At 38.3% G+C, this 16,480-nt stretch overlaps 1 protein-coding gene across 5 annotated transcripts in view; it reads right to left on the reverse strand.

Annotated features, from left to right (window-relative positions):
• The window catches only part of DPP8 (dipeptidyl peptidase 8), a 65,501-nt gene that overhangs the window by 15,160 nt on the left and 33,861 nt on the right, over window positions 1-16,480 (reverse strand). For all 5 annotated transcript variants that reach the window (XR_004285712.1, XM_032342904.1, XM_032342905.1 and 2 more), the window contains exons 10-16: window positions 15,363-15,463; window positions 14,496-14,673; window positions 13,530-13,689; window positions 9,389-9,468; window positions 6,292-6,444; window positions 5,489-5,624; window positions 4,066-4,211 (exon numbers count right to left, since the gene is read on the reverse strand). Coding sequence is in view for 4 of the 5 variants with exons in the window: in XM_032342904.1 (XP_032198795.1) it covers window positions 4,066-4,211; window positions 5,489-5,624; window positions 6,292-6,444; window positions 9,389-9,468; window positions 13,530-13,689; window positions 14,496-14,673; window positions 15,363-15,463 (954 nt within the window). In the remaining variant the exon portion in view is untranslated. The remainder of the gene's footprint in view (window positions 1-4,065; window positions 4,212-5,488; window positions 5,625-6,291; window positions 6,445-9,388; window positions 9,469-13,529; window positions 13,690-14,495; window positions 14,674-15,362; window positions 15,464-16,480) is intronic.

A 16,480-nucleotide genomic window follows, 5' to 3' on the forward strand; every position in this document is an offset into this window, starting at 1 on the left:
TCCTACCAGAACTCCCATTTTAGTCTCTTTGCCATACCCTTTCCCAATAATTATACATAGCACTTTCATTATATTAAGTTATATCATTTATATATCTAGTCACTTATTATTTCCCTCATTAAACTCCATGAGGGTGGGACATTAGTCCGATTTGTTTGCTACGGTACCCTCAGCCTAGAACAATAGCCACATAATAGGAACTCAATGACTTTTTGCTGAATAAATGAATGAAAAATGGAGATAGGAGAATGATGTCTTCCCTTTCTTTTTTTTTTAAATTTTTAAATTTTAGGGCGCCTGGGTGGCTCAGTGGGTTAAGCTGCTGCCTTTCGCTCAGGTCATGATCTCAGGGTCCTGGGATCAAGTCCCACATCGGGCTCTCTGCTCAGCAGAGAGCCTGCTTCCCTCTCTCTCTCTCTGCCTGCTTCTCCGTCTGCTTGTGATTTCTCTGTCAAATAAATAGATGAAATCTTAAAAAAAAAAAAAAAAAAATTTTAATTCCAGTATAGTTAACAGTGTTTTCCCTTTCTCTCTTGGGAGGAGGGGCAAAAAGGAAAGGAGTTGAAAAAAGAAATAGTAGGCACAGAAGACAAATATGAGTATTTAAAGAAAACAACTTTTGGGTCCCTTCCGGGTGGCACAGTCTGTTGGGTGTCCAACTCTTGGTTTCTGCTCAGCTCCTGGTCTCAGGGTCCTGTACCAAGCCCCATGTCTGGCTCTGTGCTCAGCAGGGAGTCTGCTTGAGGACTCTCTCTTCCTCTCCCTCTGCCCCCCTCCTCTCCTCTCCCTGCCCCATGTGCTTGAACTCACTCTCTCTCTCTCAAATAAATAAATCTTAAAACTACTTCACTTCTTTGCCTGTTTTCACACACAAAATTGGGCCAACTGCCTGATACGAACATGTGCCCCAAGAGCGAGTGTTTGTGCCTTTGCAGCCAGAGGTCTGCTATTTCTGAAGGAAGGTACTTAAACATAATGGCCTTTGCCACTGAGAATTCAGAAGTCTCCTTCAGTACCAGTTCTACAAAACCTGTGTCCTGCTATCACTCAGCCCGTTTTCTTGTTCATTTGTATTTATAAAACAGTGTCGAGCACATATGAAACATCACAAGGATTTGTTAAATAAACATTTTAAAACATACAGCTGTTATTAATAAAGAGTTCAAAGAACTAACCCTAGATGACTTTAATCAGATATATTTGCTTTTCTTGGATTTCACTTTTGTCCAACTATAGACATTGCTACATTTAGTGACAAAGTAATTCACTTCATGTTATAAATTGTGACACTGTTGCCAATCAGTAGATTCCCACTTTGACCTGAATATACACCAAGAAGGAACATGATTTGGACTAATAATAAGATTTAATCAAAAATTCATTTTTAGGGGCGCCTGCGTGGCTCCATCAGTTAAGCAGCTGCCTTCGACTCAGGTCATACTCCCAGGGTCCTGGGATCAAGCCCTGCATCGGGCTCCCTGCTCAGCAGAGCCTGCTTCTCCCTCCCTCTGCCTGCTACTCTGCCTACTGTGCCCTCTATCTCTGTGTCAAGTAAATAAAAAAACCTTTTTAAAAATATTTTTATTTATTACTATTTTTTAAAGATTTTATTTATTTGACAGACAGAGATCACAAGGTAGGTAGAGAGGCAGGCAGAGAGAGAGAGGAGGAAGCAGGCTCCCCGCAGAGCAGAGAGCCTGATGTGGAGCTCGATCCCAGGACCCTGGGATCATGACCTGGGCCGAAGGCAGAGGCTTTAACCCACTGAGCCACCCAGGCGCCCTATTTACTATTTTTTTACTTGAATGAGAGAGCAAGCACGAGCAAGGTGAGCAGCAAAAGGAGGGAGAAGCAGGTTCCCCAACCAGCAGGAAGCCTGATGCAGGCTCAATATCAGGACTCTGGGATCATGACCTGAGCTGAAGGCAGATGCTTGACCTAATGAGCCATCCAGGCACATGCTGTGGCTTTTAAAACATAATTAGTAACACGGAATAATGTAAAGGAATCCTTTAGTCTTAAAGATCCACATAACCAGTTCGTCTTAAAGTGTATTTGTCACATATATCATATATCATTTCTTCACTGGAAAGGAGAAACATCCTTCTTACTCACTTCTTACTTAGCCTTAATATAAAAATAATATACCAGAAACATGTAAAGCTTCTGAGAGTGTCTTATAATTTCTTTCTTAAATTTCTTTGTATTAAGCCTTTATTTTTTAAGTATTTATTCATTTGAGAGAGAGAATATGCAAGTAGAGGGCTAGGGCTCGAACTAATGAATCTGAGATCACAATCTGAGCCAAAATCAAGAGTCAAATACTTAACCAAATGAGCCACGCAGGCACCCCAAGACTTTTTTTTTTAAAGTTTACAAAGATTTGGCTTCAAGTTTTTAACAGAAGGCTAATTTGACTATTTATAGTTTTGTTTATCATTTATGTATAGATGAGTATAATACAAATGGGAATCATGTTTTGTTTATAAAACACACTTAACGATGGCAAAGTGAGTTAACTTGATCTATGACTGTCATTGCTGAGATTTTGTGGCTTATGCAGTTATTTTGCTTTTATGTTATTTTTTGTATGTCTTTTTCTTTTTTTTCTATTTTTAAAGTACTACACCCAAAGTGGGGCTTGAACTCATGACCCCAAGATCAACAGTCACGTGCTCTGCTGACTGAGCCAGCCAGGGATCCCTACTTTTTGGATGTCTTAGCATCAGATACCTTTCCAGATATTGATTAACTGGATATAATTATAAGGGATATTTATGGAGGCAAGAGCTGCATTATAAAAACAGTATAACTATATTCTATTTCTTTCTTTTTTTTTTTCTTAAGATTATATTTATTTGACAGAGAGAGAGAAATCACAAGTAGGCAGAGAGGCAGGCAGAGAGAGCGAGGGGAGGAAGGAGGCTCCCTGCGGAGCAGAGAGCCTGATGTGGGGCTCGATCCCAGGACCCTGGGATCATGACCTGAGCTGAAAGCAGAGGCTTTAACCCACTGAGCCACCCAGGCGCCCCCTATATTCTATTTCTTTAAGGCCCCAACAGTAAGATAATATAATCAATAAACATTTTTTAAAAGTGCCAATTAATGAATGCACATACCCCAAACACCTTACTCTGATAGTCAACAGGATTTACTTAATATTCACATGCTAAAATTTAATCAAGAAAAAGGAAAATTCAGGTGTAAATTTCTTACAGTGCTGAAAGGTACTGTAGCAGTTGCCTTACCGAGATGGTAAAAGTATTCTGGTCTGCTTGAGAGATACAGACTTAGAATGAAGAGATGGAATTCAGGCTACCAAGTCTTCTGAAAATATCTATTAAAACTCTTTTTATTGGGGCGCCTGGGTGGCTCAGTGGGTTAAGCTGCTGCCTTGGGCTCAGGTCATGATCTCAGGGTCCTGGGATCGAGCCCCGCATTGGGCTCTCTGCTCAGAAGGAAGCCTGCTTCCCTTCCTCTCTCTCTGCCTGCCTCTCTGCCTGTTTGTGATCTCTCTCTGTCAAATAAATAAATAAAATCTTTAAAAACAAAACAAAAAAAACTCTTTTTATTTACCAAGACAGTTGACTACTTAATTTCACTTCCCAAACAAGTTTCTTCTCTACATAAAAAGCAATGTATTTATCTGCTGACATGAATATTCCATTCCCCATGACAGTTACAGTCCTACTGTAAATTAAGAAACTGACACTGCTTTATAAATTAGCCATGTAACAAAACCCAACTTCTAAACAGGAATTAGAACACAAGTCAAAGTCAGTAACAGCAGAGGCCCAATAATGCTCTTAACTTGAACTGACTAGACATTTAAAAAACAAATCACCTAAACACACTCACATGTATATATACAAATATGCCCACCTCAAAGGTGGGTGGGAAGACAGGTGAAATGAGTGATGGGGATTAAGGAGTGCAGCTGTAATGATGGGCACTGGGTGATCTATAGAATTGCTGAATCACTATACTGTACATCTGAAACTAATATAACAGTATATATTAACTATACTGGAGTGAAAATTAAATAAAATAAGGAAATACACCCACCTGAGGACCACCATATATGAACAGCACAGTGGGGTATTTCTTTCCAGGCTGTAGATCATGAGGTTTGTACAGCATCCCATACAATGTAAATCCAGTAGTACTTTCAAAAGAGAAAATCTCCGGAGGGGTGTAGTCAGGAAGAGGACCTATGAGGAGATAACAAAAAAAAGTACATAAAAGGAGTTCTTATGGGAGCTCTGCAATCTGAGAGCAAGGACAAAAAACCATGATCCCACAACTCCCCTCCCCCACAAATAAATGACCATCCCCCTTACAGGTGATAAGAAATTACTCAAGAACATTTATCTTTAAGAAAGAAAATTAAATGAACATTTATATTAAATTATTTCAACAAGAGGTACACAATAATCTGAATAATCCTTAGAGCCTAGGAGGTGTTTAGATACAGAAGTATACAAACACTTTGTGCTTGGTTCAATGTAACTTAATGATGGTTAAGCCATATATCTGACCAGAAACTGGAAGCACAAATTTAACTCAGTTTAACTTGCTCACAGCAGGTGCTCAATAAACATTTGTTTCTGATCACCGGAGAGTAAGCCTAACCAGGACCCAGAAAAAAATGAAAGTGATGATCAGTATTTGGTTTAACAAAGCTATACAGACCTGTCCTAAGTCTCTGTACACTGGATGATGTCACAGTCTAAGCAGAGATCATCACCATATTACAAATCTACCTGCGGACACTGGAACATGCGCTGTGGTTCTGCACTAGTTTGTTAATCCCTCAGGAGCTATTCATGAAGGAAAATGCTTAACAGGAAAAAGGATTTGATACATAACATTTTTTGTTTAAGAAATCAAGCATTTAAAAAATAGGTAATTCACAGTGCTATTCACTCCCTATAGAACAAGTGTTCTATCTTTTATTAAAATGGCCACTGTAAGTGCTTAAAAAGTTAAGAAAGCTACCAGCTCGTTATTCCCTAAAGCTGCAGCTTCCCGGCTCAGTCTTATTAGTTCCATGTACATTTTCTTCATCTGTTTAGCTGGGAAATTGCCCAAACATGTGAACAAATCATTTTTTAGCTGATATTGTGACTATTTTATTCTTATTTTCAAAAAAGCCCTCCAGGGGCATTTGGCTGGCTCAGTTGGAAGAGCGTGTGACTCCTGATCCAGGGGTCATGAGTTTGAGCCCCACAATGGGTGTAAAGATTGCTTAAATAAAAAATAAAATGAAATTTAAAAACTTCAAAAAGGCTTCCAAACCTGCTCTTGCTTGGAATGGGAGGTAACCCATATTATCTGGTGGTTGATAGAACAGGAAGGGTGGGATCAATCAGAACTCAGAAGCTCAGGGCCAAGTGGTGGTGAGAGTTGAGAAATGTGGACCTATGAAATGGGTTTAGTGCACTTATATACAAATCCTGCATAAAATTGGGTTCAGGAAAATGAGTACCTGCTGAATCCAAAATGGTGGCCCAAAATTCCTTTGTTTTGCAAGTTGGGTCATCTTCAGGACTTGACAGCTTGTAAAGGGACACACAGTGTGGGTTCTTCTGGTTACTATACTTACTTATAAAGAAGTCACAATGCTAGAGAAAGGAGAAACAATTACTTTTTCCCCATGGAAAAATAAAAAGGTGCTACATCTGTCCTGGTGCTAGAGCAGGAGTATGGTTAGAGTTGGACCATTTATGTCCATATACAATGCTGAAGTTAAGAGTAGGCTTTTTAGGGGCGCCTGGGTGGTTAAGTTCGTTTAGTGTCAGCCTTAGGCTCAGGTCATGATCTCAGGGTCCTAGGAGAGCACCACATTGGGCTTCCTGCTCAGCTAAGAGCCTCCTTCTCACTCTCCTCTGCCCCTCCCCCCTGCTTGTGTGCACTCTCTGGCTTTCTCTCAAATAAACAATTTTTTTTTTTTAAAGGTAGACTTTTTTTTTTTTAACAGAGAGAGAGAGAGATCACAAGTAGGCAAAGAGGCAGGCAGAGAGAGTGGGGGAAGCAGGCTCCCCACCGAGTAGAGAGCCCCATGTGGGGCTCGATCCCAGGACCCTGGGATCATGACCTGAGCTGAAGGCAGAGGCTTTAACCCACTGAGCCACCCAGGCGCCCCTAAAGGTAGACTTTTTAAAGTTTTTCCTCAGAGGATCAGACTTCAGCAGGCCAATTTCACTGATTTTTACATTATTCTAAAGGAGTATGACAAGAGCAGAAGGTTTTTATATGATAGGAAACTCTTTTCCAACAGGGACTTAATACCTGGCTGATGCAGCAAGAGTGGGAATAGCCACGGTCGGTCAGCCTTGTCACCTCTCCAGGGTTTACATAACTGACCACGTATAGGTGATGTTCCAAAGGAGAGTCCTTGGTGCCTTCAAAATATACCAGCTTCCTGACTTCATCAACCTGGATCTGTGAAAAAAAAAAAGAAAAATCAGTGCTAGCAGGACACTGGCCAGCTTAGTAATTCAACAAACAATTCCCAATTTTATTTAGAATCATTTGAATCACCCTTTGACTTGGGCCTCTTAAGAAATTTTGCCACCAATGTTAATAAACCTGAGCTGGTTTTGCTTATGACTTTTACCTAAGAATAGATTTTGTCCACAAGGAAAAAGGACATTTGAATTGCATGCTATTGTTAGTTTCCTATGTGGTTGAAATGTGGGCTTTTCTTAAAATGCGAGAGTTATTTCATTAAAATTACAACACTTTACAGGGAAAAAACATACCTATATCGCAGCTTAGGTCAACCATTCATGCATATATAAAAGAGTCTAATTTTAGAAACCTGCATATTTCTCAGTGCAGTATTATCTTAGGCAATACTTTTTATGGTTTTTCTTTTTTTTTTTTTACAAACTTACAAAAGTACTTTATCTACGGGGTTGGGAAGTAACAGAACTCAATTACAATTTTAATACTGGTATAGTTTATAAATAAGTATGGATAAAATCTTTTAAGTCTTGGGGCACCTGGGTGGCTCAGTGGGTTGAGCCTCTGCTTTCGGCGCAGGTCATGATCTTAGGTCCTGGGATTGAGCCCCACATCGGGCTCTCTGCTCCGCGGGGGGCCTGCTTCCCCTCTCTCTCTGCCTGCCTCTCTGCCTACTTATGATCTCTCTCTCTGGGTCTAATAAATAAAATCTTAAAAAAAAATCTTTTAAGTCTTCATTCAGAACTCAAAAAAACTGTAAGTAAACTCACAGCTGAAGTCATTTAATATTCTTCACAAATTATAGGAGTCTAAATAAACGGCTTTTATTGTCCCTTTAAAAAATCTTCTACTAGTATACTCAAACAGTGTTTAATGAAATTCAAATTTTTTTTACACAGCAAAGAAAACAAAGATACATTTCCAAAAGCAAGTATTTTAAAATGCCACATTTTCTCCAAGAAGTTGTTTCTTCATTATTAATTATATTTTAGCACACACAGGTATAGAAAGAAACACAGTTGAGATTAAGTAGTGACATATACAGAAAGGATACAAGGGAGAGGAAATACCAGAACAAACATTCATGAAGTTTCACAGGCATGTGTCAATCTGCGCAAATGGTTAGGATAGGTTCTGCTCTTGACCTAGCAGCTGACCTTTCAAAACTGGAGAAATTACTGGTTAATTTCTCCCCTGATTTAAAGGTTCTTTCTTTGCTTCATGTGACTACTTTTATTAAACAGAAGTATCAGAATCATCTTGAGAGGTTTGTTAAACAAACTGCTGGGTTCTGCCACCAGAATTTCTGATTCAGAGGGTCTGGAGTGGACACAAGAATTTATGTTTCTAAAATGTTCCCAGGCGATGCTTAGGCTATGCAGCTGGTCCAAGGACCATACTTTGAGAACCACTCTCCAACACTGAGGAGAACATGAGCTTAAAAGGCTCAAAGCTTTACCCAATTATTGCCATTCGAAATCTTTGGGTGGGAATAAGGTCACTGGCAAAAGCAGAGGAAAATGTAACTTAAAAAAAATAAGGCCAGGGGCACCTGGGTGGCTCAGTGGGTTAAAGCCTCTGCCTTCGGTTCCAGTCATGATCCCAGGGTCCTGGGATCGAGCCCCGCATCGGGTTCTCTGCTTAGCAGGGAGCCCGCTTCCTCCTCTCTCTCTCTGCCTGCCTCTCTGCCTACTTGCGATCTCTGTCAAATAAATAAATAAATAATATATATAAAAAAATAAGGTGAGGATAGAGGGGATATGGAAGAGTAAGAAAGAGAGACACAAACACATTACATAAGTAAGCATGACCGAAAAAAAAGGAAGAAAACTAAATAAGAGTCTGATCTATGTAAATACAATTCTGTGGGTTCCCTCAGTATTATCCAACCATTACACAGCAGGAACTTTACAATAGTATAATTTTTTATTATCCACAGTAAGACTGTTCTCAAATGATAATAACATCCAATTTCCTTAGACAGAAAAGATATATTTGGATATATAACCAGAAGGCCATGTGAGACTCTCAGTGGACATTAGACTTTAATGGTTACTTGTGATATTCTAAAGTTTTTACCAATAAAACCAAACCTGAAGCCCAGATCTTCACTTTTTCTCCTTTACCACCTTGGGGACCAAGTGACTTCTATAGCAGCCAGTACACATAATCCTTTAATAAATCTCCAAATCAGTTTGAGGAAATCAAAGGCCTTCCCTAAATCCTGGTAGCATATACATCAACTTAACTGAATGTATCACACACATAAATGGTGGAGTTCTTAGAGTTCTCAGGAAACTGACCACCTAACTGAAAGTACAAATAAAACACAAGGTACTATAAAAGGCAAAAGAAAAAATAATTAGACTTCATTGAATTGCTACAGAAAGCTGCATGCTAAGAGGAAAGAGGGTGGGTTTTCCTCCTTTTCTGTATCAACCTGCACTCTGTGTATATGTCCACCACTCTTTGAAGTTGCTGGATAGAACTTTAAATTTGTGAGATAAGATAAACAGGTAAGTGAAAGAGAAGCACTACCTCAGAAGTAGTAAATGCAATTTCTAAAGTAGAAATTACATGAGCCATCCAAAAGAGATACAAAAATAATTTTCAAACAATATCTCAACTTACAACTTTGGCAGACTCAGAAAATATGGACCAGCCCTTTCCTTATTAAGCAACAACACTATATTTGAAAATGGTGAACCTAAGTAACCAGAACACATTGAATACCAGGGCTATAAAATGGGTGATTTATATTTTAAACTAAGATTCTTCCTTTCTAAAACTTGAGTTCTTCTAGGCCCTAACTTAATATTGTCAAAACACTGGGGTCATATGAAGTTGTACTACAGCTTTTTTATACTGCATAAACACAGCAAATGTTGACCAAACATATCAGGAAAATAAAAGAGCATACGTTAGATCCATGCCGGCCGAGAACTTCCCATTCACCACTGGTAATTGCTATTTCCTCTTTGACAGGACACTTGAAATCACCTAAAGATAAACATAGTTATCATTCAGCACTCTGTATCAGACTATAAGCAAATGAAACAACAAAGAATATTACTCTAATATTACTCTACGTTAAACAATTCAAGTTATATCTGGGATAATGAAAATGTTTTGAAACTAGACATAGGTGGTGACCGCACAACAGTAGGAATGTACTAAATGCCACTGTTCATCTTATTTTTCTTAATGTTTTAATTTTCATAAAAAAGTAATCTCTATGCCCAACATGAGGCTTGAACTCAAGACACTGACATTAAGAGTCATATGCTCCACCACCTAAGCCAGGCAGGTGCCCTGCCACTATTCATTTAAAAATGTTTGTTCAGGGTGCCTGGGTGGCTCAGTGGGTTAAGCCGCTGCCTTCGGCTCAGGTCATGATCTCAGGGTTCTGGATCGAGTCCCGCATTGGGCTCTCTGCTCAGCAGGGAGCCTGCTTCCCTCTCTCTCTCTCTCTGCCTACCTCTCTCTCTGTCTACTTGTGCTCTCTCTCTGTCAAATAAATAAATAAAATCTTTAAAAAAAAAAAAAAAAGTTTGTTCAAGGGATGCCTGGGTTGCTCAGTCGGCTAGGCCTCAGACTCTTGATTTCAGCTCAGGTCATGATCTCATGGCTGTGAGACTGAGCCCCAAGACAGGCTCCACACTCAGTGGGGAGTTGGCTTGAGATTCTCACTCTCCCTCTCCCCCTTGAACCCTCCCCAACCATAAATATAGAAATCTCTAAAAAAAAATAAAATAAAATGTTTGTTTAAAATGTTTATTCTATAAATGAAACAAGTTGGGACTGGGAGGGAGACAAACCATAAGTGACTCTTAAATCTCACAAAACAAACTGAGGGCTGCTGCGGGGAGGGGGGTTGGGAAAAGGGAGGTGGGGTTATAAACACTGGGGAGGGTATGTGCTATGGTGAGTGCTGTGAAGTGTGTAAACCTGGCGATTCGCAGACCTGTACCCCTGGGGATAAAAATATATTATATGTTTATAAAAAAAAATTAAAAAAAAAAATAAATAAGTTAAAAAATGTTTATTCTAAAGTGGTTAATTTAGTGTTATGTGAATTTCACCTTACTTTAATAAAAGTCTATAGTTAAAAAAATTCCAAGTTATGAGTCTTCACAATACAATGGAATAATGGTAGAAGGATCCCTGTAAATCAAGTAAAAACAGCAAAATAGCTTCTTTTTTCTTTTAAGATTTTATTTATTTATTTGACAGACAGAGATCACAAGCAGGCAGAGATACAGGCAGAGAGAGAGAGGAGGGAAGCAGGCTCACCGCTGAGCAGAGAGCCCAATGTGGGGCTCGATCCCAGGACTCTGGGATCATGACCTGAGCCGAAGGCAGAGCCCCCAACCCACTGAGCCACCCAGGAGCCCCAGCAAAATAGATTCTGATGGCAAAGCGAGAAAAGAACTCAAAAGCAACTGTATTCCTGGACCTAGAAGTCTAATGGGTTGGTTGACAAGGCATTTTCTCTAGAAATGCAATGAACTACTTAAAAAGCCACAAAAGAAAAATTTTTATACAATTGTTCCTCATCTGCCAAAAATAAACTGGGTATTACCATGGTAAATGCCAACATGCCCCATTTGTCTTTAAGAGATTCTGTCTGGGTAAAGACAACTCTCTCGGTGGCTGGTGGCCGAAGCAGGAGGTTAAAAAATGGAAACCATTTCCCTTTGCCTAATAGCATTGTGGGAAGAGATAGACAGGGACAGACTGAGATGGTGAGATGGTGAGATGGTATGGGAGTCTTAACTAGGATCCCTGTAAGGTTAAAGAAATTGATTTATTTTTTCTTAGACATAAAAATTCAACTTAGTACTTTAAATTTTATGTCCAGGAAATCTATGTAAGTATTATTTGATATATATATGAAACAAGTACTGATTGTTTCATATTATAGCCACTTGAGGAAGAAGAGGGAAGAGGAAGATGAAGTGGTATCAAGGAAAAAGGAAGATTTGGAGCAAGAAAGTCTAAGAAGAAAGGAGTGGAAGGGAAAGAAGAGGTACATAAACTGAGGGGCCCAGAAAGAGACACTGAGAGGGAACAAAGAGGCCAGGCTTTAGAGATGAATGTTAACTTCCTACATTCTTCAAATTTTAAATTATACAATTTTAAGTAACCAACATTTTGTCACTGTTCCCCAAATACTGTTTTAGTTAATTAATTACTATTCACAGCTCTTTGACCCGTCTTCATCACTAAAATTTCTGGAGGGTGCCTGGGTGGCTCAGTTGGTTAAGCGTCTCCCTTCAGCTCAGGTCACGATCCCAGGGTCCTGGTAGCGAGTCCTGCATTGGGTTCCCTGCTCAGTGGGGAGTCTGTTTCTCCTCCTTCCCTGCTGCTCATGCACTAAAATTTCTGGAATTTCTTAAGTGAATTTAATTTATCAACAACAGAGGAGCTGGTAAGGGCAATGTCACACTAAGGGTCAAGTTAAACTAAGGCTCTCAAGGAAGAAATTCTTTGCCTTGGATATACAAGATCCAGTCTGCCTTAAAAAAATTAGTCCGAGGAAAGGAACAGAGTCATAGGCAGTATTTATTTTGTTAGTCCTAAGATGTAGCTCATGTTTCCCAAATAAGAAGGATATTTAAAAGGCCTTGTTGAGAAAAACACGCAAAGTTTTTGCAAAGTTGGCAAAGTTGGCGAAGGATTCAAACAGACATTTCTCCAAAGAAGACATAGAAATGGATTATGACAAATGAAAAGATGCACAATGTTACTAGTCATTAGGGAAATGCAAACCAAAGGCACAATGACATACCACTTCATACCACTTCACTAGGATGGCTATATCCAAACAAACACACAAACATACCACACAGAAAAATAACAGGTGTTGGCAAGGATGCTGATGAACTGGAGCCCTTGTGCACTGCTAACAGGAATGTAAAATGGTGCAGCTGCCACAGAAAAGAGTATGGTGGTTCCTCAAAATATTAAAAATAGAACTGCCACTTGATCTAGTAATTTCACTTCTGGGTATACACCCAAAAGAACTGAAAGCAGGGTCTCAAAACAGGTATCTGTGCACCCATGCTCATAGCAGTGTTAGTCACAATAGCCAAAATGTGGAAGGAACCCAAGTGTCTGCAGAGAGATGAATGGAAGACATAACGTTGTCTCTACATAGAGCTTTTATTTAGCCTTAAAAAGGAAGGACATTTTCACATGCACTATGACATGGATAAAACTTGAGGGTATTATGCAAAGTAAGGATAGACATAAAAGGGCAAATACTGTATAATCCCAATTATATGAAGTATCTAGAATAGTCAAAATCATACAGACAGAAAGTAGTTGCCAGTGGTTGAGGGGCAGAATTGGACAACATAATTATATCAATCTGAAGAGCTATAATTATATTAGCTTCAGTGTAGATGCAGACAGTATTGAAAAGAAAAAAGAAAAAAAAAAAGGAGGGGCGCCTGGGTGGCTCAGTCAGTTAAGCAGTTGACTTTTAATTTCTGCTCAGGTCATAATCTCAGTGTCCTGGGATGGAGCCCCATGTTGGGCTCCCTGCTCAGCAAAGGGGAGGCTGCTTCTCCCTCTTCCTCTGCTCCTCTCCCTGACTCGTGCTCTCTGCCTCACAATGCTGCTCTCTCTCACTCTCTCTCATTAATAAGTAATCTTAAAAAAGCCCACAGTATGTAAAAACCAAAAACAAAACTAGGAGGTAAAAATACCTAATAACTAAATAACATTTTAAAACAGCCTTTTCAGTCTAAATATGACTTCGGCTCACTTTAAGCAAATTAAAAATTATAGTCAAGGCAAAAGTAGAAAGCAAAAATAAGTAATTCCTTTCCCAGAGATTACTCAATAGTTTCTTATATAGCCATCAAGAACACTGTCCTGTAATTTCACATATGTATTTATACTTTAGCTTCACTTACATATTAAATTTAATGAAGCAAGTACTGATGCTTATAGAGTATATAAAGTATACAAAAGAGGCATTATATTATCCTGCCCCTCCCACTTTCTGCCCCCAACAAACAGATGTATTTTCTAAATAAGAAAGGACTTCTTACTTGGGGCAGGCAGCCCACCACTGGATCGTTTGTATTTGCTCTCCTTTAAAATGGATGTGATTTTGTATAAATGACGGAAACCTGTTTTGCATTCAGAGGCAAAAATAAATTCAATTTCATCTTCATGACTTTGGGGAAAAACATGAAAGATGTCATGGATCTGTAAAATGAATAGCTTAATTTACTATACACATTAATGAAAATACTACATAAACAATTCAATTAAGCTAGAGAAAGAAGAATTAATTGATAAATATATTCTGAAACATAAGTAACTGTCAGTGCTAGGGGTACTGTATATTTACAATATAGATTCTATCTTGTCCTTTCAGATTTATCTCACTTTAGTCACAGACTTCATCACTGAGAAATAAACATTCCCAAATGGTGAAAAAAGAAAAATATGACCAAAAGCTTTTTCTTACTCATTATCTCTATAATCCTTTGAAATATGGCATGAGGTTTAATGATATAAATCTTATTACAGAATCTTATTCTTATCCAAAATTTTATGACTTTTCTTTTCCAAAGAGAAATACTATAAAAGTTGAAGGGTGAATCATATAAAACCTATACTCAGCCAAGAAGTGATCTGGCTTCATTTATTTTGTATCTTGTTTAAGAAAATGATAAACTCACTCCCAACTGGTAAATTTTGGTATAGTTTGCCAACTTTAAAGAGAAAATCTCTTCTATATTTCCACTCAGGTCCTCCTCAGAGGCGCTGATGAGGTGTTTCTCAATACCTGATGTGTCCGGAAACAAGAGAAAATTTGTAGCCGGGAGATGTCATTTCAGTGACATCTTTCTATCTACAAATATTTTGATTTACAATGTTCAAACTAAGCAAATAATATTCATGTTTACTCTGAATTTAAAAGATTCATTTTGATAGTTTGCTATAAAACTTCACTTGCTTTAGCATTCTGAGAAAATATATAACCAAGTACAGAAAAGCATACATACATTTATCCAGATGTCTGTGGTTTCTTCATAGATAATTAGTGGCGTCACAGAGTCAGGCACCGACTCGATGAGTCTCTGTCTTTCCATGGCATCATCTTCTACTGGGATAAATAATTCAGGTGAGATCAACACTATCTGTAGGCGAGTTTGGGAGCGATCTAGTAGAATGGACCAAGCACTATTTAAACAAAACAAACAAACAAAAAAGCACCAAAAATAAAGCCATCTCTCAGAAAATGAATATGCCCCTACTCTCTCCTCTAGTACCCATCCGTTATTTCTGTAATCACAATTAAAGAACTGCTTTGGTAGATGTTAAATTATCACTTACAAATGGCTAATTAAAAGTATTAGCTTTTTCTATACTTATTTTTTACAGTTAAGCTTGAGTGGAGTTTTTTAAAAAGTGGTTGTCTTTAAACTCCTAAAACCACGTATGATCTATGACATTGTTTTTTCCCCTTAGTGTCAACAACTGGCAGTCTTGTGAACGTCCTGTTGTCTACCTTAGGAACTACATATAATCACCTTCACATAAAATCTACAAAAATTTTGCTTAAATTATATAATAACAAAATACAGATGTCCTTACATGTAAGCCCTAAGGTCATAAAATTTAACCACAGAAAGTACTGAAACCATGACTGGCTATGTAAAAGACAGAATGAAAACGCAATGCTCCTATGCTTACAAGATTACAAATCTGCAAGCTCACTTAGCTCAGGAGAAATTCTCTGTGCAGAAATAACTACTCTGCAAATTTACATGTGAAGGCATCTTCAACTGAAGGACAGGCCTAGTAACAAACATTTCTAAAGTTCTGGATTCTAAATTACTTGTAAAAGAGTGACAATTTAACATACGCACTATTTTCCCTCTGGAGTCCATCCAGCTCTGGCAATATATTCAACTCCTTCAAACAGAATCTCAAAAGGTTGAATTAGTTCCTTATCTATGACATCGATAATCTATTAAAAAAAAAAAAAGGAATCAAGTTACAGAAGACTTATATCAGTAACTTATACTGGTCTACCTTAATCATTATCTTTAACAGCATGACATTTTTTCAGACTTAGGTATTTAAAAAGGCATGAGAGATATAGCAAAACCAGCAGTAAGTTGTGGGTTACCTACATTGGTGAGCTCTTCATGTCTAAAAAAGCTCTAAGCACAAGAATTAGTACAATCTAAAAGTCTTTTCCCATGAGTTTATATATACTAACAGAGCCCTTGCTAATAACTGGTAAAAACAAGTTTTAATCACTTTATTTAGACTCTAGTACAAAAGAAAAATAATAATCCCTAGTTCCCAACATTTTAGCCTAAATATGATTTGTGTAATATATTAGTGAAATGGCAACTTTTCCCTTTAAAAATCCAGCCAACACAAAAAGTAAGTTAAAAAAAAAAAAGGGATAGATAGTTCTCCAAGGAAGATATACAAATGGCCAATAAGCACATGAAAAGATGCTCAATGTCATTAGCCATCAGGAAAATTTAAGTCAAAATCACAATGAGATACACCTTCAAGCTTACTAGGATGGCTATAATAAATATGACAAACAACAGAAGTGTTGATGAGGATGCAGAGATTGGAAACCTCACACAATGGGAATGTAAAATAGTATAACCACTTTGGGTAAACACTCTGGCAGTTCCTCAAAAGGTTAAATAAACATGTAGCTATCATATGACTGAAAAATTCCACTTCTCGGTATCTATCAAGAGAAGTGAAAACACACACAGATTCATGGTTGCATTATTCACAACAGCCAAAAGGTGGAACTCCCTAATTGTAACTGGTAAGCGGGTAAATAAAATGTGGTGTAGCCACACAGTGGAATATTTTTGGGTGATAAGAAGCATGAAAGTGCTGGGGCGCTTGGCTGGCTCAGTCGGAAGAGCATGTGACCGTTGATCTCAGGCCCCATGTTGGGTGCAGGGATTAAATAAATTAACACAAACTTAAAAAAAAAAGAAAGATA

Source organism: Mustela erminea, chromosome 5, assembly GCF_009829155.1.
Source record: "Mustela erminea isolate mMusErm1 chromosome 5, mMusErm1.Pri, whole genome shotgun sequence".
NCBI classification, from domain to species: Eukaryota; Metazoa; Chordata; class Mammalia; order Carnivora; family Mustelidae; genus Mustela; species Mustela erminea.